The sequence below is a fragment of the Oncorhynchus tshawytscha genome, linkage group LG30, assembly GCF_018296145.1.
Source record: "Oncorhynchus tshawytscha isolate Ot180627B linkage group LG30, Otsh_v2.0, whole genome shotgun sequence".
NCBI classification, from domain to species: Eukaryota; Metazoa; Chordata; class Actinopteri; order Salmoniformes; family Salmonidae; genus Oncorhynchus; species Oncorhynchus tshawytscha.
The window spans coordinates 7,805,254-7,830,150 of record NC_056458.1 but is presented as its reverse complement, the minus strand read 5'-3'; the positions used below and the strand labels follow the sequence as shown (position 1 = coordinate 7,830,150).

Here is a 24,897-nt window from a genome sequence, read left to right as displayed (position 1 = left end):
TGTTTTTTTTAGCGAGAATTAAGACGACTTTCGAGTAGTAAGACATGTATAAAAGCAACAGATACCATTAATAAGAAGGGGCTAGAAGCGTCTTATATGGTGAGCTCCCGGGTGGCTAGGACAGGCAAGCTCCATACCCTTGAGGAGGACTTCATTCTTCCTGCTGCCGCGGATATGGCTGGGACAATGCTGGGGGTAAAGGCCAAAAAAACTATACAGACAATGACTTCATCAAACAACACTGTTTCATGACGCATCAGTGACATGGCAGGAGATGTTTTGAAACAATTACTACTTCGCATACAAGCCAGTGAATTATATGCGTTACAGCTGAATGAGTCAACAGACTTGGCGGGCCTGGCACAGTTCCTGGTATATGTCCGTTACGTTTATGGGGGGTCAATTAAGGAAGACATCCTCTTCTGCAAACCACTGGAAACCAGGACAACAGGAGAGGATATTTTTTAAGTACTGTACAGCTTTGTGACATCAAATGGACTTTGGTGGTCAAGATGTGTTGTACTAATGGCGCAAAAACCATGACAGGGAGACACACTGGAGTGGTAACGTACGTGCAAGAAGTTGCTCCCGACGCCACTTGGGTACACTGCAGCATCCACCGAGAGGTTCGTGCTGACAAGGGAATGCCTGACAGTTTAAAATACATGTTGGACACCAGTAAAAATGGCTCTTTCATGCCCTGCCTCCAGTCCACTTACCGATATCTGAACAAGAGAGCCTCATCAAAATTGCAACAAGCGGTTCTGTGAAAATAGAATTTAATCAGATGCCACTGCCAGATTTCTGGATTGAGCTGCACTCAGAGTATCCTTCCTTGGCAAATTGCCTGTTAAAACATACTTCTCTTGATATATTTTTGGACTAACTGTTTTTCCATGTATGAATCTGTTATTCAATGTATTTCTATGGGCTAACAGCAGTAAGGACAAATTCAATGTATCATCAAATATTTTTTTTATATATCTTTTTTGATACCTACAGGGGTCCTAAAATTCAAAATAGAATAGCTAAATGATCCTTAGTATGACCATCTCAAAACAATTCCATATGCTAGCTTAGTAGAAACCCAGCCCCAGACCCTTAAGACCTTGTTCATGTCTGTTATAAACAGTTGCCATCATCTTTATTGGTTCAGTTCTGCGGTGAACCCATAACAAAATGACTACAATCACTCCTGTCCTGACTTTGGACAATTCATCACACATATAGTGTGCTTCCAAACTGTTGTGTAGAGAGATAGGGAGGGGGAAAAGGAAAGGGGGAGAGGAAGAGAGGGAGAGAGGGAGCTGCAGTTGTCTTCCATAAGCCAGAGCTGAGAAGATAAAATAACTCACAAATCATACAGGACAGTAAAACAATGATGGCAGAGGCATCATCCCTCAGGGACTCAACAGCAAAACCACAACACCTGAAAATAGCCCTTTGTCTGCCGCAACACTACAATTATAGACTTTCAATGAAAGTCAATGAACTCAGTACACCAGACCCAGCTGCTATCGCATTGGTGTCTATGGGAGAGTCACCCCTTTAAGATATGGATGCCCGTTGCAACCAGGTACCTATGTGAGAGTGGATTCAGTTTGCTGCCATATGACTGCTTTCACATTTGTTCACATCTGAAACAATTGTCATTTATATTTACAATCCCCTTATCCAAACGGCTTACTCATTGACCTAGCTCTTATCAATTTGTAAATTACAGTGCACGGAGAAAGGCTTTGTTTCTATCGTTAAAAAAAAAAAAAATTAAATAGGTGCTGTTCCACTTGAAACCGATAGGTTGCTCGACCTTATTCATCGTTTCGTCTCGCCTAAAGGTGGTCGAATAATGAGGGAACAGAGTCAAGATCAGAATACAGTATATCTGTTGACATACCTCTGCCACACCTTCATTTATTTGATCTCCACCCCCAAAACGAATAGCGGGTGAATAGCATACTATTCAGAATACGTGCAGAGAGAAAAGTGCATAAAGATGGAATTTACGTTCCATTTACGCACGCTTAATGAACTATGCCTGGGCAGGGCGAAGCCAAACGAAACTCTGGTGGAGGTCCACAGTGGTCCTGACGTGCACATCGGTCGACCGACCTGGGTATAGGGGCGAAATACTCATTGAACAATCTAGTTAGTAGCTGGCTCCCTCTGAAGTTTCCCTCAGGATATTACCTCAAGTTGGAATGCCCACCTAAATGAATCTACTTAGAGCTTGGCATGAGGACCCGAGGTCTGGACTCTATAATTACTGCAATTACTGAAACACGTACAATGATTTAGCTTTGTGTGAACTGCTGATTATAGGTTTCAGCTGTGGTTGCCCTAGACATGTATTTAGAAGGGAAATGGGTTTATAGCTAACAATCGTGTCTTATGGTATTTAACTGGCACAGGCAGGGCCAGACACAAGTTACCAAAAGAGGAGTAAACAGTTAAATCTGTAGCAACTGCAGTAAAAGTGACTTCACATTCACACTCCTACAGCTTTAATGTCTATTGTCTGTGTAACTGGAAAGCACACAGGGGTTATGGGTAGTTTTCAGACTGATGAACAGGGCGCAGGCTGATTAAGATATAAATAGCCGTTCATGGGACACATCTTTGCCAGTACTCAAGTGGAGGGCTGTGTGTTGTTTGCCTTTGAACACAACGCTCCACAGAATGACAGGAGCGTTATATTCACCACAAGATGTCTGGGAATGAACCAGCATCAATATGACGCAGCGACTTCCTATTCATTTTCTCATGGATGACACAAGGACCTTGACCTTGTGTACGCAATTGATGGTGAGAATGTTAATGGAGGGACATTTTTGAGAGTTGTTGTGTAAGAAGTTCTGTTTGTAAGTATAATCATTAGTGTGAATGACGTTTTTTGGAGTGAGTCAGTGTGGTTTTCGTAAATATCCGGGTACCCTAGAGTGTGCACTGCCGTCACATACAGTGGTGGAAAAATACCCAGCCGTCATACTTGAGGATACCTTCATGGAAAATAACTCAAGTAAAAGTGAAAGTCACCCAGTAAAATACTACTTGAGTAAAAGTCTAAAAAGTGTTTGGTTTTAAATATTCTTAAGTATCAAAAGTAAATGTAATTGCTAAAATATACTTAAATATCAAAAAATTATTATATCAATATCAAATAATTATTTAAAATTCATTAAATTAAGCAAACGAGACGGCATAATAGCCAGGGGCACACTCCAATTTACAAACTAAGCACTTTTGTGTAGTGAGTCCACCAGATCAGAGGCAGTAGGGATGACCAGGGATGTTATTCTGAAGTGCCTGAATTGGACCATTTTCCTGTCCTGCTAAGCATTTAAAAAAATAAACTTTTGGGTGTCATGGAAAATGTATGGTGTAAAAAGTACATTCTTTTCTTTTGGAATGTACTGAAGTAAAAGTTTCAATAATATAAACAGTAAAAAAAAGTATTCTCACTAAAGTATTCTCACTTAAGTAATTTACACCACTGGTTACACAATCTATAACTGGACACTAGCTGTTATTGGCAGAGAGTTTTGGAACTCTCTTTATCATTGGTCTATTAACCAATTTATCACCTGGTGAGATCACCAGGCAAGCCAAAACTCTATCCCGCCAAACAGGCTGAAATTTCAGGCGGCCTTTTCAAACTCTTATACTAAAAATGCATTATTATAATTTTCATAGTGTGGAAAATGTGTATTAAACATAGGAAAATCACATTTTGGAATGCACTGGGCCTGGTTTGCCAAAAGCATCTTAGGCTAAGTTCATTGTTAGAAACATGTTTCTAAGATGAACTTAGCCTTAAGATGCTTTTGGGAAAACAGGCCCTGGGTCATTAAGAAATGGACATGGCCCAGTTTCAACATTTACAAATCACAGAGCAAACGAGGGCGTTTTTTTTTTGTTACCATAAAAGGTGAATGGAGGGTGTTTTCCAGCCAGGGTTAAAGGCACTCGTTCACGAGAGCACAAATATAATATGGCTCTGATTTATCAATGAAAACATGCCTACTGTATACTGTATGTTGTGAATGTACGCCAGAATTGAGTAAGAAATGTATGCATGGTTGTAACATTCGCCCACTGGAGTTTTTGGCTTGTCTCAGGTCAAACAGGTCCCACCAGACCACTACATTATGTGGATGACCACACAGCATATCCAATTACCAATGCTACCTCATCAAGACAGTACATGGCTCTGTATACTAAGCCAATATTTTGCTGTATTTCCAGCCCATTAACTTTTAATATGGCACTGACTTTCCGCTTCATTAGACTGAGCAACCAGCCGTCAATAAACAGTCAGCTTCACAGACAATGAGTGCATGACGAAACACGAAAGGGAACCAGACTGTATTCCTGGAAGTCTGTCAGTGCTCAATTTTTTTTTGGGGGGGGAGATAACATCTCAATAGAAAACCCTAAAGGCAATCATGCAGAATTTAAAAAATTATTATTATTTAACTTATTGGTGACAAGGGGGCAGTATTGAGTAGCTTGGATGAATAAGGTGCCCAGAGTAAACTGCCTGCTACTCTGTTCCATATGCATATTATTAGTAGTATTGGATAGAAAACACTCTGACGTTTCTAAAACTGTTTGAATGATGTCTGTGAGTATAACATAACTCATGTGGCAGGTGAAAACCTGAGAAAAATCCAACCAGGAAGTGGGAAATCTGAGGTTTGTAGTTTTTCAACTCTTTGCCATTCCAATACACAGTGTAAATGGGGTCATATTGTACTTCCTAAGGCTTCCACTAGATGTCAACAGTCTTTAGAACTTTGTTTGAGGCTTCTAATGTGAAGTGGGGGTTAATGAGAGGGGATTGAGCCAGGTGTCTGGCAGAGTGCCACAGGCTTGTGAGGCGCGGTCGCGAGAGAGTTAGCTCTCGTTCCATTGCTTTTCTACAGACAATGGAATTGTCCGGTTGGAACATTATTGAAGATTTATGATAAAAACATCCTAAAGATTGATTCTGTACTTAGTTCGACAAGTTTCTACGACCTGTAATATGACTTTTTTTAACTTTTTATCCGACGTTCGGCTGGACCTGAACGCGCGTTTGGATTTGTTTACCAAATGCCCTAACAAAAGAAGATATTTGGACATAAATGATGAACTTTATCAAACAATTCAAACATTTATTGTGGAATTGCGATTCCTGGGAGTGCATTCTGATGAAGATCATCAAAGGTAAGTGAATATTTATAATGCTATTTCTGACTAATGTTGACTACACAATATGGCGGATATCTTTTTGGCTGCTTTGTTTTCTGAACGCTGTACTCAGATTATTGCATTTTTCCGTAAAAAAAAGAAAATTTGGACACAGCGGTTGCATTAAGGAGAAGTATATCTCTCATTCGATGTATAACACTTGTATTTTCATCAACATTTATGATGAGTATTTCTGTAAATAGATGTGGCTCTCTGCACAATCACCACATGTTTTAGAACTACTGAACGTAAGGCGCCAATGTAACATGAGATTTTTTAATATACATATGTACTTTAGCGAACAAAACATACATGTATTGTGTAACATGAAGTCCTATGAGTGTCATCTGATGAAGATCATCAAAGGTTAGTGATTCATTTTATCTCTATTTGTGCTTTTTGTGACTCCTCTCTTTGCCTGGAAAAATGGCTGTGTTGTTCTGTGACTTGGTGGTGACCTAACATAATCATTTGTGGTGCTTTCGCTGTAAAGTCTTTTTAAAATCAGACACTGTGGCTGGATTAACGAGAATTGTATCTTTAAAATGGTGTAAAATACTTGTATGCTTGAGGAATTTTAATTATGAGATTTTTGTTGTTTTGAATTTGACGCCCTGCACTTTCACTGACTGTTGGCGAGGTGGGACGCTACCGTCCCACATATCCCAGAGAGGTTTTAACCAGGTAGGCTAGTTGAGAACAAGTTCTCATTTACAACTGTGACCTGGCCAAGATAAAGCAAAGCAGTGCAAGACAAACAACAACACAGAGTTACACAAGGAATAAACAAGCGTACAGTCAATAACACAATAGAAAAAAAAGAAAGTCTATATACAGTGGGTGCAAATGGCGTGAGGAGGTAAGGCAATAAATAGGCCATAGTAGCGAAGTAATTACAATTTAGCAAGTTAATACTGGAGTGATAGATGTGCAGATGATGATGTGCAAGTAGAAATACTGGTGTGCAAAAGAGCATAAAAGTAAATATAAACAATATGGGGATGAGGTAGGTAGATTGGATGGGCTATTTACAGATGGACTATGTACAGCGATCGGTTAGCTGCTCAAATAGCTGATGTTTAAAGTTAGTGAGGGAAATATACGTCTCCAAATCAGTGCTTTTTGCAATTCGTTCCAGTCACTGGCAGCAGAGAACTGGAAGGAAATGCTGCCAAAGGAGGTGTTGGCTTTGGAGATGACCAGTGGGGTATACCTGCTGGAGCGCGTGCTACGGGTGGGTATTGGTATCGTGACCAGTGAGCTGAGATAAGGCAGAGCTTTATCTAGCATAAACTTATAGATGACCTGGAGCCAGTGAGTCTGGCAACGAATATGTAGCGAGGGCCAGCCGACTAGAGCATACAGGTCGCAGTGGTGGGTGGTATATGGGGCTTTGATGACAAAACGGATGGCACTGTGATAGACTGCATCCAAGTTGCTGAGAGTGTTGGAGGCTATTTTGTAAATGACATCGCCGAAGTCGAGGATCGGTAGCATCGTCAGTTTTACGAGGGTATGTTTTGCGGCGTAAGTGAAGGAGGCTTTGTTGCGAAATAGGAAGCCGATTCTAGATTTTGGATTGGAGATGCTTAATATGAGTCTGGAAGGAGAGTTTACAGTCTAGCCAGACACCTGGGTATTTGTACATATTCTAAGTCAGAACTGTCCAGAGTAGTGATGCTAGTCGGGTGGGCGGGTGCGGGTAGCGAACGGTTGAAAAGCATGCATTTAGTTTTACTAGCATTTAAGTTCGGTTGGAGGCCATGGAAGGAGTGTTGTGTGGCATTGAAGCTCATTTGGAGGTTTGTTAACACAGTGTCCAAAGAAGGGTCGGATGTATACAGTATGATGTTGTCTGCGTAGAGGTGGATCAGAGAATCACCAGCAGCAAGAGGAACATCGTTGATATATACAGAGAAAAGAGGCGGCCCGAGAATTGAACCCTGTTGTACCCCCTTAGAGACTGCCAGAGGTCCTAACCACAGGCCCTCTGATTTGACACACTGAACTCTGTCTGGGAGGTAGTTGGTGACCCAGCCGAGGCAGTCATTTGAGAAACCAAGGATGTTGAGTCTGCCTATAAGAATACGGTGATTGACAGAGTCGAAAGCCTTGGCCAGGTCGATGAAGACGGCTGCACAGTACTGTCTTTTATCGATGGCGGTTATGATATCTTTAGTACCTTGAGCGTGGCTGAGGTGCACCCGTGACCAGCTTGGAAACTGGATTGCACAGCGGAGAAGGTACGGCGGGATTCGAAATGGTTGGCTTGGCTGTCGAAGACTTTAGCAAGGCAGGAAAGGATGGATATAGATCTATAACAGTTTGGGTCTAGAGTGTCACCCCCTTTGAAGACGGGGATGACCGCGGCAGCATTCCAATCTTTAGGGATCTCTGACTATACGAAAGAGAGGTTGAACAGACTGGTAATAGGGGTTGCAACAATGGCGGCGGATAGTTTTAGAAAGAGAGGGTCCAGATTGTCTAGCCCAGCTGATTAGTAGGGATCCAGGTTTTGCAGCTCTTTCAGAACATCTGCTTTCTGTATTTGGGTGAAGGAGAAGCTGGGGAGGCTTGGGCAAGTAGCTGCGGGGGGCGCGGAGCTGTTGGCCGGGTTAGGGGTAGCCAGGAGGAAAGCATGGCCAGCCGTAGAGAAATGCTTTCTGAAATTCTCAATTATTGTGGATTTATCGGTGGTGACTGTGTCACCTAGCCTCAGAGCAGTGGGCAGCTGGGAGGAGGTGCTCTTATTCTCCATGGAATTTACAGTGTCCCAAAACGTTTTGGAGTTAGAACTACAGGATGCAACGTTATGTTTGAAAAAGCTAGCCTTTGCTTTCCTGACTGACGGCGTGTATTGGTTCCTGACTTACCTGAAAAGTTGCATATCGCGGGGACTATTTGATGCTAGTGCAGTCCACCACAGGATGTTTTGTGCTGGTCAAGGGCAGTCAGGTCTGGAGTGAACCAAGGGCTATATCTGTTCTTAGATACATCTCTGTGGTTTCATCCAAACAGCTGTTGTGTATCCTGGGACTGTTAGCTCTGTTAACAGGTATGCTAACTATTGTGGGGATCGGTCTATCAGTAGAAGAGACGGGCACGGCCTGACTCCTTTGATCCAACAGAGTGGGACTAGGCTCTCCTCCCAACTCCTCTACTGGCTCTTTCCATACTTCCCCTCTCAGCACCCTGCACCTTGGAGAGCCTAACGGCCCCAGGCATGCAGTTGATAACATATCTGTCATCTTACCTCACTAGCCAGGAATTTGACTGGGGGACAGCACTTAGCATGATGTCAACTGCCCAAAAAACTTGTCAGACCTTTTTTCAGTCAGTGTGTGTGTGTATGAATGTGTTGGGGGGATACAATCCTCCTAGGAGTGGAACATAACATTGCGGTGTATCCTAGGTGAAAAACCTGAAATTCACAAATTGTATAAATCTGGCTGCTCTGCCCTCATATTTAACCTTGCATTGACATGTTTTACCATTTAATTATCAGGACAGCTAGGGCTACAAGTAGAACACAAAACAATTTGCATTCATGACTTTTAATGACAAATGTCAATCAAAAAATAAGATCTGACAACATGTATCTTAGGGAGGGGTCAAATTGACCATTTTTTTTTCGCACAGAGAGGGAAGAAATGTGTTCACTTTTGCAGACAGCTACAGCTAATAATAGGCTAGCTAGCAACTACTAGCGGCACGCTGAATAATTCTAGCTTGCTAAGTTTTGATCAGCATGGATATCCGAAATTGTCTGGGCACTGACAAGAACAAAAAAACGAATGACCACCATGTCGAGACGAGAGCGAAGCCGATGTCACGCCCTGGTCTTAGTATTTTGTGTTTTCTTTATTATTTTGGTCAGGCCAGGGTGTGACATGGGTTTATTTTGTGGTGTGTTTTTGTATGGGGGTTTTTCGTAGGTTTTGGGATTGTGGCTTAGTGGGGTTTTCTAGCATAGTCTATGGCTGTCTGAATTGGTTCTCAATCAGAGGCAGGTGATTATCGTTGTCTCTGATTGGGAACCATATTTAGGCAGCCATATTCTTTGAGTGTTTGGTGGGTGATTGTTCATGTCTCTGTGTGTGTTTGCACCAGATAGGCTGTTTAGGTTTTCGCGTTACGTTTCTTGTTTTTGTATTGTTTGTGTTTATTCGTTAATTAAACATGTATCAAAATTACCACGCTGCATTTTGGTCCGACTCTCTTTCACCGCAAGAAAACCGTAACAGAATCACCCACCACAACAGGACCAAGCGGCGTGGTGACAGGCAGCGGAAGCAGGAGCAACAAAGTTTGGAATATACGACTTGGGAGGAAATAGACAGGTCGGCGGTCGACCCAGGGAGTGTACTGGAGCCCGCCTGGGATTCGCTGGAGCAGTGCGAAGAGGGTTATAGGAGAATGGAGTTGAAGAGACAAGCACGGCGGCGCGGAAGGAAGCACGAGAGTCAGCCCCAAAAATGTATTGAGGGGAGTTCAGGGAGAGTGTGGCAGAGTCAGGGTTCAGACCTGAGCCAACTCCCCCTGTTTATCGTGAGGAGCCAAGGAGGAGACCAGAACCAGAGCCGGTGTTGGAGGTGAGTGAAGCAGAGACTGTGAAGGAGTTAATGGGGAAATTGGAGGAGAGAGTTATGAGGGAGTTGCTGAGTTGGTGCTTTAGGTACGGAATTCGGCCGACGGAGCGTGTCGGGGATTTGATGGCACCTGGGTCAGCGCTCCATACTCATCCTGAGGTGCGTGTTAGTCGGCTGGTGAAGATTGTGCCAGCCTCACGCACCAGGCCTCCTGTGCACCTCCCTAGCCTTGCACGCCTTCACGGTCCGGTCCATCCTGTGCCACCTCCACACACCAGTCCTCCGGTGGCAGCTCCCCGCACCAGGCTTCCTGTGCGTGTTCTCGGCCCAGTACCACCAGTGCCAGCACCACGCATCAGGCCTACAGTGCGCCTCGCCTGTCTAGCGCTGTCAGAGCCTTCCTCCTCTCCAGCGCTGCTGGAGTCTCCCGCCTGTTCAGCGCAGCCAGAGCTGCTAGTCTGCATGGAGCAACCAGAGCTGCCAGTCTGCATGGAGCAGCCAGAGCTGCCAGTCTGCATGGAGCAGCCAGAGCTGCCAGTCTGCATGGAGCAGCCAGAGCTGCCAGTCTGCATGGAGCAGCCAGAGCTGCCAGTCTGCATGGAGCAGCCAGAGCTGCCAGTCTGCATGGAGCAGCCAGAGCTGCCAGTCTGCATGGAGCAGCCAGAGCTGCCAGTCTGCATGGAGAAGCCAGAGCTGCCAGTCTGCATGGAGCAGCCAGAGCTGCCAGTCTGCATGGAGCAGCCAGAGCAGCTAGAGCCGCCAGTCAGCCAGGATCCACCATTCAGCCAGGATCCACCATTCAGCCAGGATCCGCCAGTCAGCCAGGATCTGCCGGCACCGCCAGTCAGCCAGGATCTGCTAGAACCACCAGCTAGCCAGGATCTGCCAGAGCCAACTACCTGCCTGAGCTTCCTCTCAGACTGGGCTTCCTCTCGGTACTAGGCTTCCTCTCAGTACTGGGCTTCCTCTCAGTACTGGGCTTCCCCTCAGTGCTGAGCTTCCCCTCAGTGCTGAGCTACCCCTCAGTCCCGAGCTACCCCTCAGTCCCCAGCTTCCCCTCAGTCCCGAGCTTCCCCTCAGTCCCGAGCTTCCCCTCAGTCCAGTGGGGTCCTTGGTGAGGGTTATTAGGCCTAGGTCGGCGCCGAGGGTCACCAATCTTAGGACGCGTTACAAGGGGACTAAGACTTGGTTGGAGTGGGGTCCACGTCCCGAGCCGGAGCCGCCACCGTGGACAGACGCCCACCCGGACCCTCCCCTATGGGTTTAGGTGTGCGGCCGGGAGTCCGCACCTTGGGGGGGGGGTTCTGTCACGCCCTGGTCTTAGTATTTTGTGTTTTCTTTATAATTTTGGTCAGGCCAGGGTGTGACATGGGTTTCTTTTGTGGTGTGTTTTTGTAACCTTTTTGTAGGTTTTGGGATTGTGGCTTAGTGGGGTTTTCTAGCATAGTCTATGGCTGTCTGAATTGGTTCTCAATCAGAGGCAGGTGATTATCGTTGTCTCTGATTGGGAACCATATTTAGGCAGCCATATTCTTTAAGTGTTTAGTGGGTGATTGTTTTTCATGTTTTCATGTTACGGTTCATGTTTTTGTATTGTTCGTGTTTATTCGTTAATTAAACATGTATCAAAATTACCACGCTGCATTTTGGTCCGACTCTCTTTCACCGCAAGAAAACCGTAACAGCCGAGCTCACTGAGCAGCCTGCTGGCCCGTGCCTACAGCAAGTGTAATCGTTGCCCATCCCCCAGCTGCCTGCTGACTAACAACATCAAGAAGAGCCAGGGCCTTGCACCAGCAGCACGAGGGTAACATCACAACAAGCACCTGCACCTCCATTAAACCAGGCACTAGTACCTGACGACCTGTTGGATCTAACCAAAACTGAACCAGGAGAAGGGGAGTTTATTGTGACTCGCCATTTCTTATCCACCCGGAAGAACGTATTCAGTGAACACAGACACAGCATGACACAGCATGTTACATCAACAAAAATCCCAGCTTGTCCAGCTGGCGTTTGAGAGGGACCTGACAAGTTCAATTCGGCAGGAAGGAGAATGGAATCAGAAACTTCTTATAAGGTTCAGCACTGCATGGAGGAGGCTGCAACTCTTCTAAATGGTAAGCTACAACCTTTATGGACCTGGCCGCCTTGCCAGAATGATTAATTCATTGGTTTTCCCTCATCTAAGTCTACTGGCTGTTTGACTGATTTTTTTATGTAATGTATAGTTTAGGCTTTTGCTTTTTACTTCAATACATCTTTCAGATTTTTCTGTGATGTAAATGTCATTGTTATTAATGTGATGTTAATGTCTTAATTCCACTAATTGTGGTCTTGAAATACATCCACAGGTACACCTCCAATTGACTCAACTGATGTCAATTAGCCTATCAGAAGCTTCTAACACCATGATATCATTTTCTGGAATTTTGCAAGCTGTTTAAAGGCACAGTCAACTTAGTGTATGTAAACTTCTGACCCACTGGAATTGTGATACAGTGAATTATAAGTGAAATAATCTGTCTGTAAACAATTGTTCGAAAAATGACTGGTGTCCTGCACAAAGTAGATGTCCTAACCGACTTACCAAAACTAGTTTGTTAACAAGAAATTTGTGGAGTGGTTGAAAAACCGAGTTTTAATGACTCCATCCTAAGTGTATGTAAACTTCCGACTTCAACTGTAGATGTTTATTTTACATTGAACACTGACCAAACGTCAGCTAGTACAAGATGGGAGGCTTTCAAAGCATATATTAAGTGGCAAATATTTTACCAGTTTCAAATCAATGAAATCTGAAAATGAGAGAGCTGGACAGCAAAATCAGAGAATTGAAGAGGGAAGTTTTATTGGATAACTCAGTAGAAGTAAACAAAGGAATGATTTGCTCTTAAAGATCAGCATGAAGAACTTTCCACCTCAAAGGCTGCAAAAAGCTTAACGAGGCTGAAACAGTCCTTCTCAATGAAAAACCTGGGAAATTGCTGGCCTGGTGCATTAAGAAGTTAAATTCAGACAGAGCCATTAATGCAATTCCTAATTTAAAGGACAATTGTCAATGTATCCTGTAGAAATAAAACAAACATTTGCTTCCTACTACAACACACTTTACAACAGAATCTTCTGAGAACTTAACTAATCAGACATCCTTTTCGGATGGTCTTGATTTCCCTCTATTTCAGAAGAACCAAAATTGCATTAGGAAAAGAAATTGGAGGGTGTTGAAATATTTGATGCTATTTTCATTATGAAGGGAGGTAAAGCGGCTGGTCCAGATGGGCTCCCAATAGCTATTTATAACATATTTAAGGACACACTTCTAGGTCCACTTTGGAGTTCTGCACGCTAGCAGGAGGGTACCTGGAACACAGAAGCACTGTTCGACATGTTCCTGCACGGATTATCGGATGAGGTAAAGGATGAGCTGGCAGCCCGAGAACTACAGACGGATCTCGACTCACTCATCGCTTTAACCATCCGGATCAATGGAACGTAGGAGGGAGAAGAGGTCCGATTGCGGTCCCAATCGCTCACTCAGGGATTTCACCTTGCATCTGATGAAGTCCCCGACGTCTATGTCCCCAAGAGGATCTGGGCTTACCCGTATCCTCCAAGAACCTCCGGAGACTGCCGATTCACCTCTTCCTGAGCTGATACAGCTCGGTACTGTCATGACGTTGGCTTGGGGTTGGGTTTATGACAGTCATAAATACCTCTTCCCCCCTTTTTCCTCTCTCTACCCTACTGATGTTACATTTTGAAAACCCCTTGGTCAACATAGAGATTCTAGGAATATCAGAAGGTGGGGGGAAATGAACTATATTCTGGTAATCCGACCAATTGAACATAGGCGGTGGTACTTAATGAATATGATGTCAGTTTGGTTATCATCTGAGACATTCTCATCAATGATAAGATGACATAAACTCTACAGTGGAAAGTCTACACATCAGAGTTATCGGATTCAAATGGAATTGTTGTTCAATTTAAATTATTTTATAGAATACGATGTCATATCACTTAATCCGGCATAGCCAAAGACACGACAGTACGCAGACTTGAGACCCAGAGTTGTCTGTATTGCGGTACTGCCGGTCATTTTGTCTACCTGTCCCTTCAAGCTCATTCGTTTGAGTCGGTACACTGGTGGATCTTAAAGATAATTGTTCTTCTCCCCTTACTCACCCCCTCTCCATGCCATCATGCTGTGGGGCGACCAGTCCAAGTCTCTCCAGATACTCATCGACTCGGGGGCTGACGTGAGTCTCATGAACGTTACCCTGGTATCCGAGCTGGGCATTCCCACTCTACCCCTCTCCATTCCCATGGGTATTAGAGTGCTGGACGGGCGCTCTATAGGCTGGGTCACCCACCAGACCACCCCCGTCAACCTACGAATGTCAGGGAAACCACAGTGAGACGATCAAATTCCTGTTGGTGGAGTCATCACAGGTTCCCATGATATTGGGATTCTCTTGGCTCCAGCTGCGCAGACTACCAGGATCTCCAGGAGGGGTTCAGTAAGGCCCGGGCCACTTTGCTCCGCTCCAAGATCATTAGCCTCTCTGCTGTTTGTCCTCTGTTGCCCAGTACCCTCTGTATTTTTCACGGTAGTGTGTATCATCCCTGTTAAGCTTCACAAATTTGACCCTAATATCCCAGACCTGTGTGTTAATAGTAACACACATTTAGGCACCTTAGATCATTGCCTGTGGGAATGTGTCACGCCCTGACCATAGAGAGCCCTCTGGGTTCTCTATGGTGTTTTACGTCAGGGCGTGACTAGGGGGTGTTCTAGTCTTTAATTTCTATGTTGGTGTGAGTATGGTTCCCAATTAGAGGCAGCTGATGATCGTTGCCTCTAATTGGGGATCATATTTAGTGTGGTCCTTTTCCCACCTACGTTGTGGGATATTGTTTGTGTTTAGTGCTATGTGCGTTACAAACTGCACGTTCGTTTATTGATATGTTGTTTGAAGTTTCACCTCAATAAATATGTGGAACTCTACTCACGCTGCGCTTTGGTCCACTTTCTACAACGATCGTGACAGAATGTGCTGAGATACAAAAAAAAGTTTTGGATCTCAGTACTGCGCTACATCTCTGAGATTACCTCTACTCCAATTTAATTTTTAATTTTACCTTTATTTAACCAGGCAAGTCAGTTAAGAACACATTCTTATTTTCAATGACGGCCTGGGAACAGTGGGTTAACTGCCTGTTCAGGGGCAGAACGACAGATTTTTACCTTGTCAGCTCGGGGGTTTGAACTCGCAACCTTCCGGTTACTAGTCCAACACTCTAACCACCAGGCTACGCTGCCGCCCCAGACCTGTGACCAATACCACTAATCCCTAAACTTTGCATCCTAAATCTTTACCCAGAGAATTTCTCTTTAAATAGGAGGGAGAAGAAATGGTTGACCTCTGTCTATTACAAGCTATACATTAATTTGCTCTCCACTGGAAGTATGTCAGTTCCCCCTCACTTGGCTATTGATTAAAATAATTAACCTCAAGCCTGGCTCTAGAAAAATTTACTTATATAGTGAAAAAGAAAGCCCTAGAGTGTCATAATATTTCAAATCAGTTTTGTGTGTTTTTGCAAACCGGTGATATTGTAGAGGCATTGTAACTGTAGATCTGCATATTCTCTATTTTCTTATGTGAATATTGGCTCTAGTCGAAGCGTAATCTGATCTATCTGCGACTGCATATTAAACTTTTTATTTATTTGTATTATTAGAAATGTGTTTTTTTCTGTTAGGCAAAATCATAATAACCAAGCACTATCTTAGGGTTGGGTGGGGGGTGTTATGTGTGAAAAACAACAAGAACATTTTATTTCTGAAATTGTTGATTGTCCTGTTTGGAACTAATAGATGTGTATTTTTTTTAAATCCAAATAGTTATATATACTTTATCTTTCTTATTATTATGTAAAGCAAAGTTTGTGTATGGCTACATTTCAGATAAAACATTTGCACATTTGAACAGTATAGGACTAATCTAACTTGTGTTATTAGGGTTCTAAAACAATACTAGTTGTGACCCCCCCATGGATTTAAAATGCCGTCTCAGGCATGTCATCCTGGCCTGTCCGCCAAGCAAAAACCTGATCGAAAATCAATTCAAAAGATTGCTGTAAGTACAGAAATTGTTTGCTCAGTTGGAAATTAAGCTAGTCAGTTTGTGACAGCAACTATGTGAGCTTATTTTAGTATTGCAGACACTATTTCCTGGGATGTCCAATGATCTTCTATGTAGAAGAAACCTTACCTTCTAGCAACTCTTGTGTGGCTCGTGAGTGTCATAGAGCAGAACAGATTACATACGTGTTTGTGTGAGTCTCAGCTTTTCGCAGTGGAGTCATAATAGTTTTTGAGGTTCTAACTGTTCAGACTTTACAGGCATTTTTTGTGAGAAGAACAGTTTTGGGGATCTGCCATTGTCTCACAAACACTGCTCTAGCTCAGCCCCCATTAATTGCACAGGCTAATGGTTGGCACCAGCAGATGCAGAAGTCTGTAGCTCAAACACAGTGTTTAAAAGGGTCACTAAAACGTGCCGACGTTACCGTGGGACTCAAAGAGCTATTAAGTAGGAGTCGAATGATGCAGACTGTTGTCATAGGAGGGGACAGATAGGAGGACACAACCCTTTGGCTGTAGTTGGAACATCCCAGTAGAACTTGACAAGGCGTATCAGAGGTGGCATCTTAACAACCCTGTAAGGAACTCTAGGATTTCCATTGGGATTTTAGGAGGACAAGAACAGGTAAGAGCCACAACACTTTGGAGAACTAGACCTACATTTGGTTTGACATTTAACTTGAGCCATTTTCCTGGTGTATAAAGTTGTCAAACTGTCTTGTTTAAGACGGCTACATAACGTGTACTCCCCTTCAGCAGCAGTATCACTCAATTTCTTCAGTAGCAGTTGTAGAGGGAACGGAACGCTGTCTATCACAGCCTCCATGAAACAACTTGCATCGAGGGCAGCTCTGCTATGTCAAACTGAAACCCAATTGGATGTGTTGGCCTACATACTCTCAATGAGATAGTGATTATAGTATTCCAATTACAACATGTATCATACAGACATTATGACAGTGAATTCAGTTTTTAGTTTTGACACCATTCTTTTTCTAACCGTATTAGTAACAAAACCTTTGATAATGCGTTCTTATGAACTTACCAAAATCATTTGAACAGCCACAGCTTTTTAGTAGATTGCTGGTGACACCGAGTCTATGACTATTGTATCAGCATGCACTAAAATAGACCATTATGGTAGTAAACACAACAACCGTGGTAAGTAGAACAGTGACAGTGGGATTTGATTGATAATCTTCAGATTTCAGATAGGCCTAGTTTGATATATGTCTTCAGATAAGCAGCTGTATCATCACACTGCCTTCAATATTATGGGAAACAGATGTAGCATATTCTGCTGAATTTATTATGATATTTGTGAGGAACAACAATGACCACCACCCAAAAAGGCCACTTTGGAAACTGGAAGGGCAAATCTAGAATGTTTGGTTAATGGTCATTTCTGTACATTCAAACAATATATTATTGCATTCATACCATTCTCATTCCTTTAGTGGAAACGTGTGGAGTGCTCAAATACTGCTTGACTCTTGTCTTAATAAGCTTGGTTTATTTAACTATATTTATCAGTTTTGTCATTTTCTTAGTTGTCTTTGGAGAACGTGTCCAGTTTCTCCATCTTGTCCAATGTTGTTTAACACCAATAAATGTTTTACCTTTATTTAACGAGGCAAGTCAGTTAAGAACAAATTCTTATTTCCAAGGACAACCCAGGAACAGTGGGTTAACTGCCTTGTTCAGGGGCAGAAAGACAGATTTTTGCCTTGTCAGCTCAGGGATTCGATCTTGCAATCTTTCAGTTACTAGTCCAACACTCTAAACACTAGGCTACCTGCCACCCCATGTACCTGACATGTGTGCCAGAATAGGTGTGGCTTCTTGCATATAAAGTGTCCGTTTGGGAATGTTTCGGCAGATCACTTTTGGGTAGCTCAAGGGGAGGCAGTATCTGAGCTGAGCCTGGTAGACCCCCACCCATGCCTTGTATGGTTAGTACAGGTTTAGCCTGAGATATGTTTTCTTTTGAATAGAAACTTTGAAGTCTAGAACTTTGTAAATATAATTGAATTGTACATTTGTCACCTTCATCACCAGCGCTGTGTAAATACATTGAACCCCAATTTACACCTCTACCTGCCTGCCTCCTGCTGAGGAATTTGGTGTGTTATAAATGAATTATGAAAGTAATGTTTATTTTATAAACAATGTAACAGCCTTTTTTCATTTTGAGAACAAATGTCTGTGCATAGCCCTCGCTACCCGGCTGGCAATGAGCACTCTGCAGCCTGCAGACGAGCCTGGTCTCATAGACTAGACCTTTATATAGTAAACGTAAATCCCAGACACTCAGATTGGTATGATATGTTAGGTTTGGTGTGGGTGGGCGTATAACACTCATGTCTAGCAACCCAAAGGTTCCGAGTTTGAATCTCATTGTGGACAACTTGAGCTAATTAGCAACTTTTCAACTACTTACCTCTTTTTAGCTACTTTGCAACTACTTAGCTAACCTTTCACCTAACCGTAACCATTTTTAGCTAACCCTTCCCTTAACCATAACCTACCGTTAACCCTTTAACCTAATTTCTAAACTTAACCCTAACTTTAACCCTAACCCCTAGCCTAGCTAACGTTAGCCACCTAGCTAAAATTCGTAACATATCATACATTTAGCAGATACGTAACATTGTACGTTTTGCAAATTATAACATATAATGGGAATTGTAATTCGTAGCATATCATACAAAATGGGTGATGGACATCCAAAAATGAATACATACCATACGAACCTAACATATCATACTAAAATCAAATCAAAATCAAATCAAATCAAATTGTATTTGTCACATACACATGGTTAGCAGATGTTAATGCGAGTGTAGCGAAATGCTTGTGCTTCTAGTTCTGACAATGCAGTAATAACCAACAAGTAATCTAACTAACAATTTCAAAACTACTGTCTTATACACAGTGTAAGGGGATAAAGAATATGTACATAAAGATATATGAATGAGTGATGGTACAGAGCAGCATAGGCAAGATACAGTAGATGGTATCGAGTACAGTATATACATATGAGATGAGTATGTAAACAAAGTGGCATAGTTAAAGTGGCTAGTGATACATGTATTACATAAGGATGCAGTAGATGATATAGAGTACAGTATATACGTATGCATATGAGATGAATAATGTAGGGTATGTAACATTATATTAGGTAGCATTGTTTAAAGTGGCTAGTGATATATTTTACATAATTTCCCATCAATTCCCATTATTAAAGTGGCTGGAGTTGAGTCAGTGTCAGTGTCAGTGTGTTGGCAGCAGCCACTCAATGTTAGTGGTGGCTGTTTAACAGTCTGATGGCCTTGAGATAGAAGCTGTTTTTCAGTCTCTCGGTCCCAGCTTTGATGCACCTGTACTGACCTCGCCTTCTGGATGATAGCGGGGTGAACAGGCAGTGGCTCGGGTGGTTGTTGTACTTGATGATCTTTATGGCCTTCCTGTAACATCGGGTGGTGTAGGTGTCCTGGAGGGCAGGTAGTTTGCCCCTGCTGATGCGTTGTGCAGACCTCACTACCCTCTGGAGAGCCTTACGGTTGTGGGCGGAGCAGTTGCCGTACCAGGCGGTGATGCAGCCCGCCAGGATGCTCTCGATTGTGCATCTGTAGAAGTTTGTGAGTGCTTTTGGTGACAAGCCGAATTTCTTCAGCCTCCTGAGGTTGAAGAGGCGCTGCTGCGCCTTCTTCATGATGCTGTCTGTGTGAGTGGACCAATTCAGTTTGTCTGTGATGTGTATGCCGAGGAACTTAACTTGCTACCCTAAACGGAGTGTCTCGGATTTACCTACAGAATAATAAGAAATGCTCTGAGACCAGGTGGTGCAGAAAGGCTTCCCTCCAAAGTGATGGTGTGATGCAGACAGAACATGCTTTCTATCCAATTCTGCAGCCTCATCTATAAGTAGGCCGTTTGATTTTGCTTGCTCTGGGGCCTCATTTATCAAACATGCGTGCACACAAAAAAATACACTCTTGAGCCATTTTTCCTGCAAAGGTTGGTATTTATTTTGAACTTGACGGGAAAGTGCCTGTGAGTAAATCTCCACGCAAATCTCAAACCATCCACGTGCACAACTTCTAGAAGGATGATCAACTGCTGCAAGCAAATAGGCTTATTGTTCGTTTGGGGGAAATGTGAGGTGTTTGATGCACTGGAATTAGAATAATGCCAGGCTAATAAAAACATTTAAACGTAGGCCTGATAGAGCAAATGCATTTGCTGTTGGTAAGAAGATACACGCATAACAGCATGTCGTATTATATTTTATTTGACTTTTATATAGGCCTAAATCATAATCATATTGCAGGCCGTCTCTCCTTTTCTGACATGACTGATTTAAATGATTTCCCGCTTCGCAACAAGTAGTAGGCTACCATTTGTCAATCACTAATTTAATAGCCAAGCATGCTCTAAAGTAAATAGAACGGTAGCCTTGACAGTAGCCTATGTGACAGTGCGGGTAGGCTGTAGTACTGCTGTGCAATAGGATTTGGAGTGTGACATCACATTTGAGCCTATTTAATTTCAGAGCCTATACCAAGGCAGGAGATATAAACAAAATAATGTAATAATAAACAAAATATTGAACAACAATTTGTATTTTGCATAGAAGCGTGGGCTGTAGCATTATACTTTTTTTCTCACCCTTTTTGTGATATCCAATTGCGATCTTGTCTCATTGTTGCAACTCCCCAACGGGCTTGGGAGAGGCAAAGGTCAAGTCATGCATCTTCCAAAACATGACCCACCAATCCGCCCGGCTTCTGAACACCCACTCGCTTCACCTGGAAGCCAGCTGCACCAATGTGTCAGAGGAAACGCCGTTCAACAGACGACCGTTGCCAGCTTGCAGATGCCCAGCCCGCCACAAGTAGAGCGCCATGAGCCAAGTAAAGCCCCCCTGGCCAAGCCACCCCCTAACCCAGACAACACTGGACCCATTGTGCACTGCCCTATGAGACTCCCGGTCACTGTGGGTTATGACATTGCCGGGGATCAACACTGTGATGCAGTGCCTTAGACCGCTGCACCACTTGGGAGGTCATAGGCTGTAGCATTGACTTAGAAATTGTTCGAAAGGACAAATATAACCCTTTGGTTGTTCTCAATTTCTGACACTAGTACCTCTATTTAAGTCTAGGGAAGAAAAAAATCGAAGCTTTTTTTGGTTGTTTTTGTATTTCATAGTACGGTGTTGTATAGTCCCCATCGGCTTGAAAGGGATGCTTTTAACCAAATATGGTTAATTAGGGGCATTTAGAAAGATCGTGCACGAGCACTGAGGCTGAGATGGTTATTCTGAGGCTGAGATGGTCAATGGTTATCTCCTACTGATGTGCATATTACGGTCGTAGGATTGTTTGAGAAATCACACTTTTTTCTGTGCATAAGAACATTCTAAATTCCATTTGTATTTTAGAATAGTTTATATACTCCTGGAGACCAGGAGCGCTGAGCCGGCACAACCCGTCCTGGCTGGATGCTCCCTTTCGCACGGCAAGTGTGAGTAGCTGGCAAAGAACGCACCGGGCTGTGAATGCCCACTGGAGACACAGTGCGCATCATCGCATAACACGGTGCCTGACCAGTCACACGCTCCCCACGGTAAGCACGGGGAGTTGGCTCAGGTCTAAACCCTGACTCTGCCAATCTCCCCGTGTGCACCAATCCCCCCCCCCCAAAAAAAAATGGGTGGCTGACTCTCGTGCTTGCTTCGTTGAGCTATCTCCTCGTATCGTCGCCGTTCCACTTTCGCTGCCTCTATCTCCTCCTTCGGACGACGATACTCCCGGCCTGCGTCCAGGGTCCTTTACCATCCAGGATCTCCTCCCAAGTCCACTCCTCCTGTACACGCTACTTCGTCCATTTTTGGTGGGATCTTCTGTCACGTTCGTCGTAATGAGTAAACCAAGGCACAGCGTGAGTAGAGTTCCACATATTTTTAATAAAGCAAAACAAACAAACACAAACGAAACGTGAAGCTACTGGTGCACACAGACAACCATCCGTAGACAAGATCCCACAAATACAAATGAGGAAATGGCTACCTAAATATGATCCCCAATCAGAGACAACGATAAACAGCTGTCTCTGATTGGGAACCATATCAGGCCAACATAGACATACAAAAAACCTAGATGACCCAACCTAGTCACTATCACGCCCATACCAACACAGCGAATAAACAGCTTACTATGGTCAGGGCGTGACACAGGTTGTCATTTATTCTCATGTGTCTTGCCCTGGAGGCATCGCTGCAGGGTTCATGGTCACTAGCTGGCACAGCCACAACGTCATAAAACTTTAAACCTAACCCTAACCTTAACTACACTGCTAACCCTAATGCCTAACCTTAAATTAAGATCAAAAAGAAAATGTTTGTTATCATGAATTTTTACTATATAGACAATCTAGACTTTGCAGCTGGCCCATCTAGTGGACATTGCTCAGTTCTGCCTCCAGGGCAAGATTCACGATGACAAACGTCTATAATATAAATAATACAATAAGCCACCTGCATATATTTAAGTATCTCTTTGCCTTCTTTGTCTTAGTTTAAGGAAGATACTGTACATGCAGTCAATGTACAATGTGGCTGTTCTGAGTGTGAAGGAACGAGAGAGACAGTGTACAGGAGAGAGAGAAGGACAGAGTAATTTATTCCACTAATTATTCTAGTGTATTGAATGTGGGGGCTTTTCTGCTTAATGTTCTGTCTGAAAACTGAAGGTAGCGGAATGTTGGACATGATGATAATGAACTGTCATCATCCTCATGACAGCATTATCATGAACTGAATCTCACTGTGATACTAATGGGCTTCGCTCTGAGAGGCATTTTCTGAAGTGTGTAATGTGTGTGTGTAATGGAAACGTAATTATCGACAACTCACTGGGAGTTTAGAGCTCGATTGCGCTCCGGTGACCACAAAATGGAATGATTTGTGTCTGTGTTATTCATGGCAGACAGCAAAAGGACGTGACTGCAGTGGCAGACAGTCACAATATCAGATCTAATCTTGTTTATAAAGAGTTTGACCTCTGTGGTCAGGGGTCAGGGTGATGGGGTAAAGTGCGCTGTACCAGTCAAAGAGTTAGAAAATCATAATATTCCCAGAGGACAGAAGATGTTTTCAACAGATGTTTTTCGTCTAAAAACTTGGCACACACGTGATGTTTCCATCGCAAAACCAGTAAAAGTTTAGCCATTTGCTGTTTTGGTAACACTTTATTTTTAAGGGTCCGTCATAAATCATTTACAAGGCATTTAGAAAGAGCATCTTTTCAGCCCTTAATCTAAAGTGAGCGCTCTATTTATGCTTTTGAAATAGTTTAGAAATGTTTTGAGTTACCACTGTAAATTTCTCACACAAAGATGTGCATGAAATTGCTAGACATTCCAGCAGTACCTGGTAAAAGAATAAGCACACAAAACAGGATGTTTAAGGAAATATGTTCAGTAGAGTACAGTAAAATCCATGGCTGACCCTAACTTTGAAAGTGATGTAGGGTACTTGTTCGTAGATTTTGTTTGTAGAAGACTGTTTTTTACTTCCATTTATTAAAATATGCACAATAGTTAGCATATTGGGTATTGGATGTATTTATCCTGAGACCAATTGTTTGCCCTGTGGGAGTTTGCCTTGGAGACTATATCCAAACAATGATGATTCAAAGGAAAAAATCCCATTACAACATTTTCCAAGAAAGAGCTAGTCTGGGATTTATGGGGTGTATTAGTGTACGGTATGCTGAGCTCTTGTCCAGACACCCAGAGTCAAAGGTGAACAATGACAGACCCTCAACTGACAAGGACTCTCCAGATAGTCTGCCTATAAAGTAACAGGACGTCTTCTTCTGTGGTCAGTTTGCAGTTTGGAGATTGCAGCGTCTGAACCATGTTCTCCACGGCCACTTCATACAAGAACCAGCATTACTCGGAGCTGAAGAAGGAATGTCTGGAGGACAAGAAACTGTTTGAGGATCCAGAGTTTCCTGTCACCAACGCATCCCTGTTTTACAGGAAACCACCTCCTGGTATGGTGGAGTGGAAGAGACCGCGGGTGAGTGACTGAGACGACTAAACAGAGCACTTGACTCATTCTAAACTTTTCGATTTGATTTTTGATTCACCTGAGCAGTCACCTGAGCAGTCACCTGAGCAGTCACCTGAGCAGTCACCTGAGCAGTCACCTGAGCAGTCACCTGAGCAGTCACCTGAGCAGTCACCTGAGCAGATACCTGAGCAGTCACCTGAGCAGATACCTGAGCAGTCACCTGAGCAGATACCTGAGCAGTCACCTGAGCAGATACCTGAGCAGTCACCTGAGCAGTCACCTGAGCAGATACCTGAGCAGTCACCTGAGCAGATACCTGAGCAGATCACCTGAGCAGTCACCTGAGCAGATACCTGAGCAGTCACCTGAGCAGATACCTGAGCAGTCACCTGAGCAGATACCTGAGCAGATACCTGAGCAGATACCTGAGCAGTCACCTGAGCAGTCACCTGAGCAGATACCTGAGCAGTCACCTGTGAGCAGATTTGACCAAGAGAAAAATAAACCTGTGCTTTATTATTTTATATGTAATACCAAAAGCAGAGTCTGCAGGCACTGTCTGCTTGCAAAAACATAAAACAGGAAATAGAATGTCACAATTTGTATTGCTCATGTTTTTCCTCATAGTTTTAGGGGAAATGTTATTGCTTAAAACACCAATTTATAGGTTGATGTTTGATGTTAGTCAAATGAAAGCTTATCAGAGTGCTATAGACTGCTGTCTGGGACCAGGTCATGACCTTCCTCTGGTGCAATATTGAAACCAATGATGTCATGTTTAAGATTGAACTTTCATACGTTCTGGCTTTGACAAGACTTTTACAAGACCTCTGGCATTG

General features: G+C 43.3%; 1 protein-coding gene across 2 annotated transcripts in view; it reads left to right on the top strand.

The window, feature by feature from the left end:
* The first annotated feature begins 2,653 nt into the window (after nucleotides 1–2,653).
* The window catches only part of LOC112228862 (calpain-5), a 38,206-nt gene continuing 15,962 nt past the window's right edge, over nucleotides 2,654–24,897 (top strand). The window contains exons 1-2 of one of the 2 annotated variants that reach the window (XM_024394568.2): nucleotides 2,654–2,805; nucleotides 23,869–24,064. In XM_024394568.2, the coding sequence (XP_024250336.1) occupies nucleotides 23,900–24,064 (165 nt within the window). In that variant the 5' untranslated portion in view covers nucleotides 2,654–2,805; nucleotides 23,869–23,899. Of the gene's footprint in view, nucleotides 2,806–16,351; nucleotides 16,601–23,868; nucleotides 24,065–24,897 lie in introns of those variants that run through there. The other variant, XM_024394567.2, reaches the window with a different exon arrangement.